Here is a 19,544-nt window from a genome sequence, read left to right on the forward strand (position 1 = left end):
AGAATTTTTTTTAAAAGGCTGTATCAGCAAAATCCATTTTTGTAGGAATCACAAGTTTTCTTAGAATTATAATGTACATTTTATAAGTATTTTAAAAGAAAAATACCAGTTTTTTAATCTGTCCCGGGCTTCCAACTGGGCTCCCACCTCAAAGCTGATCCCTCTTCTATTCGGTGGATGTTTTGTCATTTTGCAAAATCGATACCACTGCTTTTATTCCCCTGAAAAATGCAATTAAAAATTAATTACTACCGAAGATACATACATACATTAGTTCATGAATCATAAATCCAAAACTTGTTAAAAAGTACTAGTTAGGGGTGCACCAATAGAGATTTTGGGGGCCAATACCAACAGCCGATTTTTAGGGAGGCATATCAGCCGATACCAATGTGATTTCCGATAAGCTGCATGGAGCTGGTAAGCCGGGGGGGGGGAGGGGGGGGGAAAAATCAATGCCCCCCACAGTGAGAGAGGGAGTGGGGCAGACTACTCAGCTGGGACGGGGTGGGGCATGGGGGGGTAGAAACTCCCACTGGTGCATGCACCCCAAGAGGGCAGGGGAGGGGGCGTGTGCCCACCAGATCTGCGCGGGGCAGGCAGGCTACAGCTGCCGGCTGGCAGGCTCTTCTTGGCAGGGGCTGTGCTCAGAGCAGGCAGTGGTGGTGCTAGGAGGTGGCTACGGGGGGGGGGGGGGGGGGAGGGGGGGGAGCATTTTTGGCAGTTTAGAAGGCATATCAACAACTGGAGAAAGAGGAAGCAATGTATAGGCTAGGGACAGACATTACACAAACTGGTATACGTGATCAGAAACCAGTTCAAATCTGCAACAACAGAAGTTTGGTGCACAAACTGCTTTCCAAGGGGAAGTACGGATAGTCAAAAAGCCCAAGACTGAATCGATTCAGTCTTTGCAGGTTAGTCTAAGCTGGAGAAATTGAACCAGTAAGCAATGAACACACATTCACTTTTGATTCAGGAAATGCAGCCACATGCCTGCAGTGACTCAAGCCAGAAGCCAGGGGGCGGTACAGCATGACTATCAGCCACTGCCAAAGGGGGGGGAAAGAGAGAAAGCCCTCCAAGACTTTTCCCCACTTCTTGCTGGAGCAGAGGGGGCGTATCCAGGCCCTACCAGTGCTCTGCCTGGCCAGGAGTAGTGGCACTGAATTCATAAAAGCTTGAACAAGGATAGCTCGCTCTCTGAAAAACTAAACACAGCATGAGCTGTTTGTTTACTCTTCCTACTGCCCCCAAGGTCTCTGGGATTTGCAGTCCAGAATCAGAGAAGCAGGACTCTGCAGGGTTGCTCATCACTTCCTCTTCCTGCTTCCAGATGCCTCTGGGATTTGAAGTCCACAGTTGCAGCCAGCACTAAGCAAGCAGGGCAGGGCAGTTCTGTACTTGGGGGAAGGTAAGTTTAACCCCCTTCCCAGGCCCCAGACCCAAGTAGGGGTTTGCCAGGGGGGAGGGGGAGGGGGCAGCCAGCCCTCACTGTACTGGCTAGGGAACAGAGGGGCAGGACCAGCCCTGTTCTCTGGAGCAGACAACACAACGCAACACAGCACAGCCCAGCCCAACCCAGCCCAGGGCTGCAAAGCATGCTTTACCTTAAACCTGGAAGGGGTCTGGGACAGAAGTTTCATAAACTGATTTGACCTAAATCAGTTAAGTCTGATATTACATTCAGCCACCTTTATCTTAAACCAGTTTCATAATGGTTGAAACTGATTTATGTGCACTGAATTTCTGTTCTGTTACAAGTATAAACCAATTTCTGATCACTTAAACCAGTTAATGTGTAACTGCTGTCCCTAGCCAAAACGGCCAAAACCGGTTTACGTTAAATCTGGATGGATGTAGTATCAGAAGTTAAATAGGTTTATTAAACTTCTGTCACAGATCCCCCTCCAGATTCAAGTTAACCCAGTCCCATAGCACCCCGGATGCTTTGCACCTCCCTCTGCAAACCTCCCCCACTCACAGGATGGGCAGGCTAGCCTTGGCCCAAGCTGTCTGCTCCAGCCAAGCAGGGAAATGTGCTCTAGTGTCCCCACGGCTTCTGGCCTGGGCCACTGCAGGGACGTGGCTGCATTTCCAGAATCAGAAGTGAACATTTGTTCACTTGCTTATTAGAGGTGCACCAATAGAGAATTTTTGGCCCAATACTAATGGACAATTTTTAATGAGCCTTATTAGCTGATACTTATCCAATTCCGATATGCAGCTGGGCAGCATGGAAAGTGGTGGAGAGGAAAGGCGGGGGTGTGGCACTCTACGTCAAAGAGCAATACACATCCTCAACTAACAGGATGGGGTCAGAGGAGGGGCGGGCTAAAGTGGTCTGGTTCAGAATACAGGGGGGTCATGGGGAAAGGGACTTAACGGTGAGAGTCTACTACAGACCCCTCAACCAAGGGGAAGAGGAGCTGGACCACGAATTCTCAGGTTAGCTTGTGGTGGCACTTAAGGCAAGGGATGTAGTTTTCATGGGTGATCTAAATTACCCAGACATCTGCTGGGAGGAACAGTTAGCCAGGTCAGACTGCTCACAAAGGTTCCCTGCTGAGATACAGGACCTCCACTTAACCCAGGAGGTGCACAGTCCCACCTGGGGGAATGCCCTCCTGGACCTGGTCCTGGCCACAAGCAATGAACTGAGGACTCCAGGTTCTTGACCACCTGGGTGACAGTGATCATTGCCTACTGGAATTCACCATCCAGCATAGGGTGTCAAGGGCCTGCAGCAAGGCAGTAGTCCTCGACTTCAAGAGGGCCAACTTCAACGAGTTGTGGAGATTGGTAGGAGAGGCACTGGAGTCCTGAAGGGTAGGGGAACTGGGTGTCCAAGATGAGTGGTTGTTCCTTGAGGAGACGATCCTCCGAGCCCAGGGGGTGACAGTCCCAATGAGAATCAAAAGGGGGCAAGAGTGCTCAAAAGCCCCCCTGGCTCACCAAAGGTATTCAGGAACGCCTGAAAGGTGTAAACCCAGTGGAATTGAAGGGCTATCACCAAAGAGGAGTATACCTCCATTGCTCGGGTTTGTAGTGGGGCTGTTAGGAAAGCTAAGGCAGATACGGAACTAGGGCTAGCATCAAGGATAACAAAAAGTCCTTTTTAAATACATAGGGAGTATGAAGAAAGCACCAGGTAACGTGGGGACCCTGCAGGATACGCTCGGCAATCTGGTGGTTGCACCAGAGGAAAAGGCAGACCTTTTTAACAATTTCTTTGCATCCATATTTTTGTGCAGGGACCAGGACTCCCCTACCAAGATTCAGGATGGGCTCAGGAGAGACTCCGCCAGGCCTAGGGTCAGGGAGGACCGAGTTAAGGAACTTCTGGAGGCGCTGGACATGTTCAAATCAGCAGGTCCAGATGCTCCCCACCCCAGGGTTCTGAGGGAATTGGCAGGGGTTATTGAGGGGCCCCTGGCACGGCTTTACGAGCACTCGTGGTGCACTGGCCAGGTGCCAGAAGACTGGAAGAAGGCCAGCGTGGTCTCCATTTTCAAAAATGGGAGGATGGAGGACCTGGGCAACTATAGGCCCGTTAGTCTTACTTCGATCCTGGGGAAGCTCTTTGAGAAGATTATCCAGAAGCACATCTGGGAAGGACCAGCAGGGAGGACGATGTTCAGGGGTAACCAGCATGGGTTCATTAGGGGCAGGTCTCGTCAGACCAACCTGATTGCCTTCTACGATCAAGTCACAAAATCATTGGACACAGGTGTCGCAGTGAATGTAGTCTTTCTGGACTTTAGGAAGGCCTTTGACACCGTCTCCCACCCCATTCTCATTAAAAAGCTAGGCAACTATGGCACTGATGCCTACAGTCAGATGTAGGCTGAGGGGCTGCACCCAGAGTGGTGGTGGACGGGTCATATTCGACCTGGAGGGATGTGGGCGGTGGAGTCCCCCAGGGTTCAGTCCTCGGGCCTGCACTGTTCAATCTCTTTATTAGCGACTTGGACGAGGGGGTGAAAAGCACCCTGTTCAAATTCACTGACGACACCAAGATTTGGGGCAAGGTGGGCACATTAGAAAGGAGGGACAGGATACAGCTGGACTTGGACAGCTTACAGGGTGGGTGAATGAGAATAGGATGGGATTCAATACTAACAAGTGCAGGGTACTGCACATGGGCAGTAAGAACCAGCAGCATACCTATAGGCTGGGGAACTCCCCTCTTGAGAGCACGGTGGCAGAAAGAGATCTTGGAGTCATTATCGATTCCAAAATGAACACAGGGGGACGTGGTCAGTAAGGCCAACCGCACGTTGTCATGCATCCACAGATGCATCACAAGCAGGGCCAAGGAGGTGATCCTCCCCTTCTGTGCAACACTGGTCAGGCCACGGTTGAAGTACTGTGTCCAGTTCTGGGCGCCACACTATAGGAGGGATGTGGCCAGCATCGAAAGGGTCCAGAGGAGGGCCAGTCACAGCAGGGCAGACCCTATGAAGAGAGGCTACGGGACCTGAACCTGTTCAGCCTTCACAAGAGAAGGCTGAGAAGGGACCTGGTGGCCGTCTATAAAAACTTACCAGGGGGACCAGCGGGGAATGGGAGAGACCCTGTTCACCCAAGCACCTCCTCTTTGGGTCTTCAAGAGGAGGTTAGATAAGCATCTAGCTGGGGTCATCTGAACCCAGCACTCTTTCCTGCCTATGTAGGGGGTCAGACTCGATGATCTATTGAGGTCCCTTCCGACCCTAGCATCTATGAATCTATGAACCTCCCGGAGTAACAAGGAATAACAGCCATAAGTTGTTTGAGAGTAGGTTCAGGCTGGACATTAGAAGACACTATTTCAGTCAGGGCAGCTAGAATCTGGAAGCAACTTCCAAGGGAAGTGGTGCTGGCTCCTACCTTGGGGTCTTTAAGAGAAGGCTTGACAATTACCTAGCCCCCACCAGACAAGCTGCTCACAGCTTGGTCTCCAGCTCTGCTTCAGCTATGCAGTGCTTGCCCTTGCCCCTGCTCCACTCACTCCCTCCTTGGGCTGCAATCTGCCCCCTGCCACATACCCCTTCCCTCACAACAGACTTACCGGCTAGACCCAGCTGCTTTCCATGTTGCTGGGCTGCACTCCTGGCCGCCTGCGTCCTGCGCTGCAGCTGCGCATACCCAGGGCATTTATTGGCCACATCAGCCAATAAAAAGCCAGTTGCCAGTAGTCAATTTTCCTTATATCGGTGTCAATCTGATATGGGACCAATGTATCGGTGCACCTCTAATGCTTATAAATTCAATCTATGCAGCTTAGACTAACCTGCAAAGATTGAAATCAATTCAGTCTCGGGCTTTTTGACAGTCTGTACTTATCCTAGGAGGTATGGAAGGAAAGAGATGGCATCAGTGACACAGACAGCATAGTTAGGAGAGGAGTTAGTAGAGGTAGGACTGTTTCATCATTATAAGGGGCTGGAAGGGAGCTTGCAAGATCATTGGGTTTGGCCCCCCTACACTAGGCAGGAAAGACAACTGGGGTCAGGAGACCCCCAGCGAGCAACCATCCAGGTCCCCTCTTGAACATTTCCAGGGTAAGTGATTGCACCACCTCTACAGGGAGCTTATTCCAGTCTCGACACCCTAAATGAAGAAGTTTTTCCTAGCGTTAAGCCGGAAATGGTCTTCCAAGAGTTTGTGGCCATTACTCTTGGTTCCCCCCAAGGGTGCCCTGGTGAACAGTTGTTCACTGAGCCCTTGATGTATTCCCCTGATGTAGCAGTAAGCTACTACCAAGTCCCCTCTCACCCTTTTCTTTTTTAGGCTAAGCACTCCAGGTCCCTCAGCCTGTCCTCGTATGGCTTGCCTTGCAAGTTTCTGATCATATGGGTGCCTCTTCTCTGGACTCTCTCAAGCTTTTTCATGTCCTTGTTGAAGTGCAGTGCCCAGAACTGGACACGGTACTCCAGCTGCAGTCTCACCAATGCTAAGTAAAGTGGAAGAATCATTGCTTTGGTTTTGCTTGAGATGCATCGGTTGATGCATGCCAAAGTACTGGTTTGCTCTACTGCCCTGCATCCCTTTCAGTCATGGTGGCACCACCAAGCCTGTAAGTACGTTGGGGATTGTTAGTCCCAAGATGGAGCACTTTACACTTCTCAATGCTGAACTTCATCTGGCTCAGATCTGCCCAACTTGCTACCCTGTCCAAGTCTGCCTGTATCTGCAGCCTAGCTTCCTGCATGACCACACCTCCCCATAACTTGGTGTTGTCTACGAACTTGCCAGTGAGCTCTTCACCCCTACATCCAAATCATTGATAAAGATGTTGAACAGCACTGGACCAAGCACAAATCCCTAAAGGACACCACTGGCCACTTGTCACCAGGATAAAACAGATCCATTAATTAGAATTCTCTGGGTCCTACCCCACAGCCAGCTTCCTACCCACCTGTCTAGCAGTTAAGCCCACAATCCTCCAATTTTCCCATGAGAACATCACAGGATACCAGATCAAAGGCCTTTTGGAATTCTAGGTATACAATATCAACCTCCTCTCTCTTATCCAGGTGGCGAGTTATCTGGTCATAGAAGGAGATGAGGTTGGTAAAACAAGACCTGCCCACAACAAAGCCATGCTGCTGTCACTCAGAATCCTACCTTCTGCAAACATATTGCACATAGACTCCTTAATGAATTTTTCCAGGATTTGCCCTTAGAAGTTAGGCTAATTGGCCTACAATTGCCCGGGTCCTCTCTCCTCCCCTTCTTGAAGATGGGCACAACACTGGCCTTCTTCCAGTCTTCACGGACTTCCCCCAAGCACCATGAGTTTTGGAAGAGTTTCATCAGAGGTCCCATGATGACTTCAGCCAGTTCCTTCAGTACTCTCGAGTGAAGTTCATCCCATCCTGCTGACTTGTAAACGTCTAACTTTTCTAATTGATAACGCACCAGCTCAACGTCAACAGTAGGAAGGCGGTCATTCCCACCATGCCCGTTCTGAACCTCATCTAGCATGATTTTCCTCTTAGTCCAGTGAAATACCAAAGCAAAGTAGTTGTTCTCAAGTCTCTCACCAAAATATCTCCTTTGGCCAGGACTAAGTCTAGGAGAATGTTACCTCTGGTTGGCCCACACACTTCCTGAGTCAGATAGAGCTCTTCAATACAAGTCAGGAAACAATGCAACTGATCCGACTTAGCCATGTGTTCCTCCCAAACGATGTCTGGGTAATTGAAGTCACCCATGATAACCATGTCCCATGCACACATGGCCTCTGCCATTTTGAGAGAATTCCAGATCAAGCTCCTCCCCCTGGTTCGTGTCACAACCCAATGATTTTAGTGCCTCGGCATGGTGGAATTTTCCCGCCACATGAGAGTCTCTGTGCACAGCAAAAGTTTTCTGATGCAATAGAAAACTTCCGGTGCAAGAGAGTTCCCGCCATTCGTATGCAAATTTGTGTCCCACTATTGGCCAGTTCTAAATTATTCCTACATGGCGGCTAGCAATTGGCTTGCTGGCCGTATAAAATTCTGTGCGACTTCCGCCCAAGTCGGAGAACTTTGAACACGCTGCAGAGTGACTTTGAAGATTCCTGACTTGTGGCTGAGCTAATCGATAGCCTGATCAACTATTGATTTTTCTCCCCGTTGCCGAGCGCCATCCCTCGACGTACCCTTTTTCCTGCATGCCTAGTTCGTTTACGGATTCGCTGGCCTGAGTCTTGCCAGCTGGAGCAACTCGTGTAATTATTTAAGCAACCGGACCACCTGCGTCGCGGCTACTAGCTGTGTAAGTAAAGCTTTTTTGCAACCAATACACTTTGTCTGCTTCTCCATTCACCAGCCCGCCCAACAGCTGAGCAATTTGTAGATCACCTCAAGTTGGCTCCGGACGTCTGAGACAGTTTGGTGGTCTGTAGTATACACCTACAGTTAGGTCTCTCTCACCTCCCCCCGTAGTTTGACCCAGAGGGTTTCTAACCACTCTTCTTTGGAGCCAATGTCAGTCTCCAAGGAGGTTTACTGCTCCCTCACAGAGTGCTCCGTCTTTCTTCTCTACTCTGTCCCTTTTGTGCAGGGTGTAGCCATCTACGTCTACGTTCCAATCATGTGAGGAGTCCCACCACGTCTCTGTGATCTCTATTAGATTGTAATGCCCACTGGAGAGGGGGCGTTACAACCTACTGCCCACAGGCCAGATCTTGTCCACTGAATCCAGCAGTGTTCATTTACCAGGTGTTTTGTGTTATCTGACAGCAGGTTTCTTGTTTACCACCTTGTGCTGTGCCCAGGCACTTCAGCATGCTGTACCATGGACGGCCAACAGAAAACAGCAGCAGTAGGGAGAAACAGTGATGACAACAATAGATGAGTCCTTGCAACTGCCTGCCTTTGACCCAAGCTGGCTAACTCTGACCTGCCACTGGCAAACATTGCTGATCTTTGCGACAGGATAACCAAGTACAGGCAGTCCCTTGGACTTACAACACAATTGGTTCCTGGAAACCACGTCTTAAGTCGAAATGCTGTAACAGGGAGCCAATTTTCCTATAGGAAACAACGTTATAAATGCATGATTGGTTCCTGAACCAAGGCCTGATACCCTATTTTCACCAAAAATAACCCCGAATTTTGTACTCAAATCAATTATAAAGGAGTAATATAACTACATTAATGTATTTATATTGTAAATAGCATTCATATCGATTGGGAACAACTGCTTTGAGGTGACTGCTGAACTTTTAAAAAGGCTCTTGGCTGGAGTCTTCTCAGGAGTCTTAGCAGACAGGGCTTCTGAAAAACCTGCAGCCTTCTTTAAGAAAGTGTCCGAGGAAGTTTGGACAGATGTTCTCCAGGGAGATGGGTGATGCAGCGAACTTGTTCACTGGCGTGGCGTCACGTCACATCAAGTGTTGTACAGTCGAAACTGATGTCAGAAAGTTGAAACGGGGTGTCAATTTTAAAAACATTTTAAGTGCAAAATGTTGCCACTCGAAAACTGCCTGTATGTCTGCAAGGAAGGAGGAGGGATTGGGGGCGGGGGTTAAACCTTCTACATTCCACATCTCTGCCAATATGCAGAAATCAGTTTATAACACAAATTGCAATTTTGCATTTATTTACCCTTACAGCAAATAAGAACGGTATCAGTGGTATGAACTAAAGAACCCAGAACAAATTCAAATGATGTGCAACTATAAACAGTGGAACTTCAAAGGCACAATCACAACTGATTTACAGCAAGCTAAACAAGAGTAGAGATTTACATAGCTACTCTGTAGAAATTTACTATGCCCAGGCTCTTCCCCCAAGGTAAACAAAAGCTAGCCCACAGCAGCTTATTCCTCTTCCACTAAAACTAAAGCTACCATCAGTTGATTTTCACCAAGCATAGTAGAAGGCAGGGTAGGGTGGCACCTGAGAGACTAATTCAGAAAGGTATAAGCTCTTGTAGGCAACAGCCTGCTTGGTAGATGCTATGAATGGACCATGTGGTCCAAGACACAGACTAGAGCATTGGTGCTCAAGCTTTTGATCCCCATTGGTCAGATGGGAGACATGGGGCTGGTCCACAGGGCGGATCAAGCCCTGGAGTCCGGCTCCACTCCCTCCCTGCCCGAAGTGCTGGGATCAGGCCTGGGGCCTGGTAGTGCCCCCTCCCACCTCTTGCATGCCAGGATCACCAATAAAGCAAACCTCTCCTACTCAATTTGCCAAATGCAGTTGTATAGTACCCACTATACTAAGAAACTTTGCTTTAAGATCTTTATATTATTTCATAGATTTCATAGACATTAGGGCTGGAAGGGACCTCGGAAGATCACCGAGTCCAGCCACCTGCTCAAAGGGCAGGAAGTTAGCAGGAATCATAGGATCTCAGCAAGATAAACATCCAAATGTCTCTTGAAGGCATTCAAAGTAGGTGCCTGGAACATCTCCAGCGGCAGTTTATTCCAAACCCTGGGGCTCAGACAGTAAAGAAGTTCTTCCTTATGTCCAGCCTGAAACGGTCCTGGAGGAGTTTGTGACCGTTTGACCTTGTCATCCCCTGGGGTGCTCTGGTGAACATACACTGCCCCAGATCCTGATGAGCACCCCTTATAAACTTATAGGTGGCCACCAGATCACCCTTGAGCCTGTGCTTTTCCAGGCTGAAGAGTCCCATAGCTCTCAGCCTCTCATCATAAGAGCTGTTTTCCTGACCTCTGATCATGCATATGGCTCTTCTCTGGACTCTCTCAAGCTTCATCCACATCCTTTTTGAATTGTGGGGCCCAAAACTGGACGCAGTACTCCAGCTGTGGCCTCACAAAGGTCGAGTACAACAGGACAATGACGTCCTGGGATTTGCTTGAAAAGCATCTATAGATGCAAGCCAGTGTTTTGCTTGCTTTACTAGCTGCAGCATCACACTGAAGGCTCATGTTCATCTTGTGGTCAATACCCCCAAGTCTCTTTCATCCGTAGTGCTAGCCAGCGTAGCACTGCCGAGCCTATAAGCATCCTGCAGGTTTTTCTTCCCAAGGTGAAGAACCTTGCATTTTTCGGTGTTAAAAACCATCATGTTCTCATCCACCCATTTCCTGAGCCTGTCAAGTTCAGCCTAGAGCACCCTCCTGTCCTCAGGTGTGGACGCTTTACCCCAGAGTTTGGTGTCGTCGGCAAACTTGGCCAGTCCGCTTCTGATACCAATGTCCACATCATTAATGAAGACATTGAATAATGTAGGCCCAAGGACAGAGCCTTGAGGGACCCCACTGGTCACAGGGCACCATGATGATTGACTTCTGTCAGCCACCACCCTCTGGGTCCTACCACAGAACCAATTCCCAGGCAATGGAGCATTGTGAGGCCGAGGCCGCAGTTAGCCAGTTTTGCCAAGAGGTGATCATGGGATACCAGGTTGAAGGCTTTTTTAAAGTAAAGATATATGGCATCAATCTCTTCTCTCTTGTCCAGGTGACAGGTCATCCAGTCATCAAAGGAAATAAGACTGGTCAAGCAAGACTTACCCGCAACAAACCCATGCTGGCTATCCCTCAGGATGTTGCCATCAGCCAGTCTGTTAAGAATGGCCTCTTTGATAATCTTTTCTAAGACCTTCCCCAGGATAGAGGCCAGGCTGATGGGCCTGTAGTTTGCCGAATCCGCTTTCCTCCCTTTCTTGAAGATAGGCACCACATTGGCTTTCTTCTAGTCTTTGGGCACTTTACCAGAGCACCAGGAGTTCTCGAAAATCCGTGCCAGGCGCTGGGCTATGACGCTTACCAGCTCCTTGAGTACCCTGGGGTGTAAACTGTCAGAGCCGGCTGACAAATGCTGATAAATGCAGGGTGCTGCACCTTGGGAGAAGGAATCCACAGCATACATACAGGCTGGGGAGTTCCCTTCTTGAAAGCACAGAGGCGGAAAGGGACCTTGGAGTCATTATTGACTCCAAGATGAACATGAGCCGCCAATGCCAGACCGCAGCCAGCAAGGCCAGCCATACCTTGTCATGCATCCAAAGATGCATCTCAAGCTGATCCAGAGAGGTGATACTCCCCTTCTATGCGACATTGGTCAGGTCGCAACTGGAGTACTGTGTCCAGTACTGGGCGCCGCACTTCAAAAGGGATGTGGCCAGCCTTGAGAGGGTTCAGAGGAGGGCCACACGCTTGGTGAGAGGGCAGCAGGACAAGCCCTATGAGGAGAGACTGAGGGAACTGAACCTGTTCAGCCTCAGCAGGAGTAGGCTGAGGGGGGACCTGGTGGCTGCCTACCAACTCATCAGGGGAGATCAACAGCAAATAGGTAGAGCCCTTTTCTCCCCAGCACCACCTAGGGTGACATGGAACAATGGTAATAAGCTGGTGGAGGATAGGTTTAGGTTAGAGATCAGAAAGCAATTATTTACAATTAGGGTGGACAAAATCTGGAACCAACTTCCCAGGGAAGTGGTCCTCGCCCCTACCTTGGGCAAATTCAAGAGGAGGTTGGACGATCACCTGCCTGGGGTGTTGTGAACTCAGCATTCATTCCTGCCTGTGGCAGGGGGTCAGACTAGATGATCTGTTCAGGCCCCTCCTGACCCTAGCTTCTATGAAACTTGAAGGTATCCAGCCTCTCAAAGTGTTCCTTCACAAGGTCAGCATTGATGGAGGGCAAGGAATCACACTCACCCAGGCAACCCTGTCCCATAATGGGCAGGGGCATCCCATGGGACTGGTGAAAGACCAACGCAAAGTACCCATTTAGCAAGTTGGCTTTTTCCTGAGCATCGGTTGTCAGTTGTCCCATCTGGTTTAGCAGGGGTCCAATGTTGTCCTTGCTTTTTCTCTGGCTCCCCACATATCTAAAAAAGGACTTTTTATTGTCCTTGATGCTTGTAGCTAGTTGGAGTTCCGTCGCAGCCTTGGCTTTCCTGATTCGCTCCCTGCAGGTCTGGACCAGTGCAGAATATTCCTCCTTGAAGGAGGATCCAGTCCTCCATCCTTTGGAGGTCTTTCTTTTTAGCCACAGGAGGTCCACTAGTTCCCTGGAGAGCCAAGGGGGCTGCTGTGCCCTTTTGCTGCCTTTCCTCTGAGACAGGATAGACTTTGCTTGTGCATCCAGGATCGCTCCTTTGAGGAGCAACCACTCATCCTAAACTCCCTTCCCCTTTGGGTTCTGGCCCTTTATGGCCTCACTGACAAGCCTCCTGAGCTTAGCAAAGTCAGCTTTCCTGAAGTCGAGGACTTCTGTATTACTGACTGACTTGCCAGCTTTATGGCAGATGGTGAAGGTGATCAACTCGTGGTCAGTTACCCAGCTTCCCTGCGATCATTAGGTCACCGATTAGGTCATCCCCCATTGCCAGAACCAGGTTGAGCAGCGCTTTACCTCTTGTCGGCCCGTAGACTTCCTGCGTCAGATAGAGCTCATCCACACATGAGAGAAAGCTTTGCGACCGCTCAGATTTGGTCAAGAGCTCTTCCCATGAGATGTCCAGTAATTAAAGTCTCCCGTGACAACCATGCACCAGGAGCATGCAGCCTCAGCCAATTCACTGGCAAACTCTTGGTCAAGCACTCGATCCTGGGTAGGAGGTCTGTAGTAGACTCCCACCATTGTGTCCCCTGTTCTGTGTTCCCCATGGATTTTGACCCAGAGGGTCTCTCCAGTCGTCCACCCAGCAGGTCATTCCCTAGGCTGTAGGTGTGCTGGACATTTTTCCTCCCTAGGTGCAGCACTTTGCATTTCTCCTTGTTGAACTGCATTCTGTTGTTTTCTGCCCACTTGTCCAACCTGTCCAGGTCTGCCTGCAGCTGTTCCCTGCCCTCCGGCGTGTCTACATCTCCCCATAGCTTTGTGTCATCTGCAAACTTGGACAGAGTACATTTCACTCCCTCGTCCAAGTCACTGATGAAGACATTAAAGAGTATCGGTCCAAGGACCAAACCCTGCGGGACCCCACTGCCCACACCCTTCCAGGTCGAAACCGACCCATCCACCACAACTCTCTGGGTGCGACCCTCCAGCCAATTCGCCACCCACCGGACTGTGCAGTCATCCAAGTCAGAGCCTCTTAACTTGTTCACCAGTATGGGGTGGGATACCGTATCGAAGGCCTTTCTGAAGTCTAAGTATACGACATCCACCCCTCCTCCTGTGTCCAGGCGTTTCGTAACCTGGTCATAAAAAGAAACTAGATTGGTCAGGCACGATCTGCCTGCCACGAACCCGTGCTGGTTTCCCCTCAGCATAATTTGTCCTGCCGGGCTCTCACAATGTGAGCCTTGATAATTTTTTCAAAGACTTTGCCAAGGATGGAGGTGAGACTGACTGGCCTATAGTTGCCCGGGTCCTCCTTCCTTCCCTTTTTGAAAATGGGAACCATTTTTGAAAATGGGGTTGGAAGGGACCTCCGGAGATCATCTAGTCCAACCTGTTGCTCAAAGTAGAAACATGCTCAACTAGATCATTCCAGCCAAGGCTTTGTCTAGCCAAGTCTTGAAAACCTCCAAGGATGAAGATTCCACCACCTCTCTGCGTAAGTTGTTCCAGTGCTTTACCACCTACCAACTAAGAAAATGTCCTAATATCCAACCTAAACCTCCCTTGCTGCAATTTAAGACCATTGCTCTTTGTTCCGTTATCTGCCACCACTAAGAACAGTCACCACTGAGAACTTGGTGTACTCAGTGTTTTAAAAATAAAACTGGTAAGTGTCTCCTTAAACAACAGCATCTGTTACAAACTATGAAAATTTTGCGATTACTCAGAAGCTGTCCTGATTTCTACAACAGCAGAAAGAAAATGTTTAAGATCCATTTTTAAGAACTGGGAACATTATTTGTTCAACTGGGGAGGGGGGGAATACAGGGGGACAGGACTTTTCAGAGCAGACTACTACAGAAGTCTCTGAAACTAACAGTTCATAATTTTAAGATTTAAGAAAAGCAACACCACCAATTTTTGTAGAATTCAGCTTGTATTACATTCACCAGAGACTTGTTAAATACTTAGAAGGTTTGCAACGTTAATTAAAGAAAGGCAAACTATGGCTGTTTGCTTATGTTTAATAATTAAAAAAAACAAACCAAGAAAACTGTGCTTTACCAGAAGCAGCAGTGCAGTACTTAGACACAGGCAATTGAGTCTGGCATGAGAAATCCCATGCTTCCCTATGGGGTGAAATGAGACCTTTCCTTGGGCTGTCATCAGAGCGGGTTCCCTTGGGCTACCCAAGTTATTAGTAACGTGGCTGACATGAGCTGGGCTAGAACTGTTTATAGACTGCCCATCCCACAGTGGTCTCAGTTTAAAGCCCTAGTTTTAGCACAGGGGCAGGCAACTATTTTGAGCGGAGGGCCACCTACCCAGTTTTGGAAGGCTATCGAGGGCCAAATGGGTAGCCCCGCCCCTTGACAGGTGCCCCACCCCTTGACAGGCGCCCTGCCCCCTGGTCACCATCTTGGGACCAACATCCCAATGTCTTGGGACCAATGTCCCAGGGCCAGCACCAGTGGGGCCCAAAGCGGGGCGCAGGCTGGCAGGGGTCCGTGGAGCTGGGCTGGGCTGCACCAGCAGGGAGGAGGTAGCTGGCCCAGCTCCATAGAGCCCCTGCCAGCTGGGACCCTGTGCTCCAGCCACCCTGCTCTGGGTCCCACGAGCACTGGCACCAGGATACCACAGTGTGGGCCCCGTGCTCCTGCTGGCTTCCCACCTGCTCACACCCAGTGCCCCCAGCCCTGCGGTACAGGTGGGGAGCAGTACACAGCCCCAACCCCCTACTCACCAGCAGGGAAGAAGCTGGTGCTGACTGCGGGGAAAAGTGGCCCCTCACCTGCCCCATGGTCGGTGCCCCACATTGCAGGTGCTCGCAGCCTATGCGGAACTGTCCGGAGCAGGCACAGGCAGCCCCAGGCAGGCTGCAAGCGGCTGTAGCTTGGGCCGCCAGGCATGGGGCGGGCGAGGGGCTACTTTCTCCAACCCCCCCCAGCTTGTAACCCACCCCAACTGCCAGCTTGGAAGCAACCCCTCACCCGCCCCATGCCTGGCACTGCAGCCACTCGCAGCCTGCCTGTGGCTGCCTGTACCTGCTCCAGACAGCCCCACGTGGGCTGCAACCGCCTGCAGCAAGGGGCACTGGCCATGGGGCAGGCGAGGAGCTGCTTTTCTCCATGCAGGGAAGGAGCCCAGGGAAAAGCTGAGTGCAGGGGGGGGGGGGCAGCCCCTCCCCCGGCCCCACAGCCAGTACCTCACGCTGCAGCTGCTTGCAGCATGCATGGGGCTGTTCGGAGCAAGCACAGGCAGCCCCACACAGGCTGCAAGCAGCTACCACGCAGGGCACTGGGTGTGGGCGGGCCACTTCCTCCCCCCCCCACCACCTTCCCCTCAAAGGAAGATAGCATCCTAAAACTAGTATTTTCACTCATTTGCTACTAGTACTTACGTAATAAATTGTGTTGGTGACTTGAAATACAGATCATATATTTTGCTGGAGAAGCACGTTTGGCCCAGAAAGGTGTGTACCACCCCCTTACAAAGACCGTGAATAACTGGAGGTAAGACTGAAGACTCATCATCGCCCCTGCAATATGCTTGCTTCCCCACACACTTCCACCAAGCAGACAGCTATGAACCCTCATTTTATAGAATGAAGCCTACAGATCTAATGGCAATCCATAAAGTTTGTGTATTCCAAACTATATAGTCCATGTCATCTTGTTTTGTATTCAAAATTACTACTTTATTCCTGGGAATCACAAGTTCAAGAAATCTAACAAGTTCTCATTTATGTCAAATACAAATATTTAAGAGATCAACAAGGAACTGAGAGAACTAGAGTAAGAAGTGTTTTCAGGGAAAGAACACAGAGAACCTGATCAGGACAAAGAAAAATGGGCATTTGGTATAGCGCAAGACTTCTATTATCACAGTTACTGCCTGCATTCAGACACGTGTGTAATAATGAATCCATACTTATTCACAAATGAAGATTTACAACCTGGAATAATTTACTCTCAAAATGATTAAGGTAAACAGTCTCATTTCCATTGAGAAAAAAACACTAACAGACAAGTAACAGGAAAAGAACACTGGCTGCTTGCAGATATAGAAAAAAAAGCAAAAAAAACCCCAAGACACACACTTTAAACTTAGTGCACTCCTGCACTGAGCCCAGCACATGCCTAGAAGAGGCCTCGCATTAATTCAACCCAGCTCTGCAGCATCTATAGATTGGGCGCTTTACTGTGACTTGTTGCGGCTTCTACCTAATAGCCAATTGAATCAGCTTTAGATAAAAGCGACAAAGCCCTGCTAAAGCGCCTTATCTATACAGATCCTGCAGCGGCCAGGTCGTAATAATGCGCTACTGCTTCCAGTAAAGCATTGGGGGGGGAGGGATTGTTGTTGTTCAGACATGTCTGAAAGCAGCCATTAAGTCTAACTTCAAACTTGGTAAGTTTCAATTAAGTAAAATGACAAAATACTTAGCTTCAAATAGAGCTGCAATTTTTTGGTGTACTGCACAATATCACACACTACCTAAAATTCCATATCACATGGATGTTTCAAAAATGTAAATTACAATCCATCTTGATTTAATTTATCCACTCTACCAATAATGGAAGTGTGCTTGAAAAACGTGTTATAATTTTAGTTAAAGTTTCTTTAAAAATCTGGAATCAGAATAAATCAAGGGCAGAGGAATTTTTCCATGGTTTTCCAAAGTGAGAAGTTAATTATTCAAAGCTAAATTAAAAGATGCATACTGCTTTCTAAATATTTTTTTTCCAAAAAAACCCACAAAAAACAAACCTCTCTAGAACTCTTGGTTCAGAGATACCTTGTATCAGACACTACTGCCAATCTGCTTCAATTCTTAACTAGCCTACCTACATTACTAATTAGGATGCCTTGCTTGAGCAGATTAAATTTTCCTGAATGCCCTTTTTGTTCTGTAATCCAACTCGTTTTTGGTTGCAATTTAATTTATTCAAGCCTTCTAGAACAGCAGTTTTCAACCTGTGGTTTCCAGACCCCTAGGAGTCTGCAATCTATGTCTAAGGGGCCTGCAAAAGATGATTATGATGAATCAAAAATACCCACACTTAAAATTCAAAGGGGTCTGCAAATGAAAAAAAAGGTTGAAACCCACTGTTCTAGAAACTAGAACTTGGTGTACTGGTCCACTCTGCCAAGGGGCCACAGGTAGCTGCTGCGATGCATAGCTAGGTTCTTTGACAAAGGCAGTGTAAGGAAAGTTAAATGAGCCAGGGGAAGGCACCAGTTCGGGATTTTGCCACTAGAAGACCCGTTCTCATAAAAATCCTGCTCAGCGGAAACGCGGGGCGTGTCTTAGCTTGCTTTTGCCGCCCTCCTCCTCTGCACTTAACTGCAAAAGCACAGGCCGGTTTACAAACTTTCCAAACAGGCTCCATTTTGCCCCCAAAACACCCCTTCCCGCTGACGTCACCCCAGAAGAGGGGGAAAAGTCTTTGTGCCACTAGCCGCTACGGCTCCTGCGTCGCCGCAGTCGGACCCGCCGCGCCGCTCTCGCCCCTCGCTGCTGCTCGGCAGCCGCCGGGCTCGGGAGGCAGGGAGCGGCCCCGGCAGCAACAGGGCAGCGGGAGCTCCCAGCCGCAGCGCGGCCGCGCCGCCTCCCGCGCTCGCAGGGGCCATGTGAAGGAGCCGCAGCAGCGCGGGCTCTGCGGGGGCGTCCGGCGAGGCCGGGCCCCAGTCTCGCCGCCGCCTGCGCTCGGGCCGTACAGACTCACCTGTCCGCGCGGCAGCTCCGAGCGACCCGGCCCCGCGCACGGGCCGCCGCCGCAGTCAGGGAGGCCACGAACGGCGCCCGGCCCGGTCCAGTCCTCCCCTCCCCACTTTGTGGGGGCGGTGCGTGCGGGTCGGGATTGGGCTCGGCCTGCCTCCCCCGCCCGCAGGCGGCCCCGGAAAGGGGCTTGACGAGGCCTGGGTGCTGCCGGCTCCTTCCCGAGGAATCTGCACGGGACAAACTGCAGAGACAAGGGCACCCGGACACACGCCCGCGCCACCGGCCAAGCAACGCAACAAAATGGCCGCCACGGCTGCGGCCTCCCGGCTCCCCGCGGGCTAGCGAGCGAGGCGGGTCTCGGGGGCGGGACCGCAGGGTGATCGCGAGGTGAAGGGAGGCGCCGGAGCCTGCGGGCGGGGCGGGCGTATGGAGGTGAGACCATTTGTTCGAGAACTTCAACCTCGTAGAACGTAGGATGAGCAATTGTAAAAGTGTCCAAAATGTACGATAATTTTTGAGGCAGCTAATTGGTACAGCGTATGCAAAACCTAAGTCACTCTCAGGGAGCTTTAACTGACTTCTGGGTTTATCAGCACTTTCTTATTATTGCTTGTCTCAAAATAAAGAAATGCTTCAACTTTAATGACCCAGTTTCACCCACTTGCTGGCACTTACAGAGAGTAATATAAAGTAAATAAGAAGAAGCCTTATTTGCATATTTTTCAATGTATGATAGTTTTTCAGCAAATATGATAGTTTTTAGCTTTCAATACAATCATTTCACAGTTAAGACCTGGCAACACTGTTGGGCACTACCCATGAGTGCCACATGCCCCCAGAGGCTGGGGAGGGTGTGGTGAGCTCCTGCAGGTGGCAGGAGCGTGGCAGCGACAAGCAGGGAGCTCCCACAGGCAGCCACAGCATAGGTGGGGGAGTAGCAAGTGCCAACTGCCAGTTGGCAACCACCCACAGATGCCACCAACAGTGTCAGCAGCAGCCAGCGGTGATCAGGGACCGCCGGCAGACAAAAGCAAGGGGGGAGGGGGGTGATGACCGGCAACCGCCCGCAGGCACTGTCAGCGGCCCTTTTGGCAGGGGGTGCACCGCCATGCTCAGGGGGTACACATGCACCCTCATGCACCTCCTACACATTGCCACTAGTGTTGCCCAGTACAGCCCCTGCAGTGCGCTCAGCACCACCCCTCCCACCCCTGGTCATCAGCCCTAGGGCATCTTTGTATCCTGGGAACACAAGCCTCTGGGTCAAGGAGCCAGGCTTGCTGTGAGGGAAACTATGCAACGCATCAAGGCACTAAACAGAGAAGCACTAGCATTACCCACCC

At 50.1% G+C, this 19,544-nt stretch overlaps 1 protein-coding gene across 10 annotated transcripts in view; it reads right to left on the reverse strand.

Moving 5' to 3' along the window:
* The window catches only part of PHF20 (PHD finger protein 20), a 217,609-nt gene extending 198,991 nt beyond the window's left edge, over window positions 1–18,618 (reverse strand). For 4 of the 10 annotated variants that reach the window (XM_059733315.1, XM_059733309.1, XM_059733312.1 and 1 more), the window contains exons 1-2: window positions 18,206–18,617; window positions 107–221 (exon numbers count right to left, since the gene is read on the reverse strand). In XM_059733315.1, coding sequence (XP_059589298.1) covers window positions 107–189 — 83 coding nt within the window. In that variant the 5' untranslated portion in view covers window positions 190–221; window positions 18,206–18,617. Of the gene's footprint in view, window positions 1–106; window positions 222–18,205 lie in introns of all 10 variants that reach the window. The other 6 variants (XM_014598373.3, XM_059733308.1, XM_019485584.2 and 3 more) reach the window with 3 other exon arrangements.
* Between the last annotated feature and the right edge of the window lie 926 nt (window positions 18,619–19,544).

This window comes from Alligator mississippiensis, chromosome 9 (genome assembly GCF_030867095.1).
Source record: "Alligator mississippiensis isolate rAllMis1 chromosome 9, rAllMis1, whole genome shotgun sequence".
Taxonomy (NCBI): Eukaryota; Metazoa; Chordata; order Crocodylia; family Alligatoridae; genus Alligator; species Alligator mississippiensis.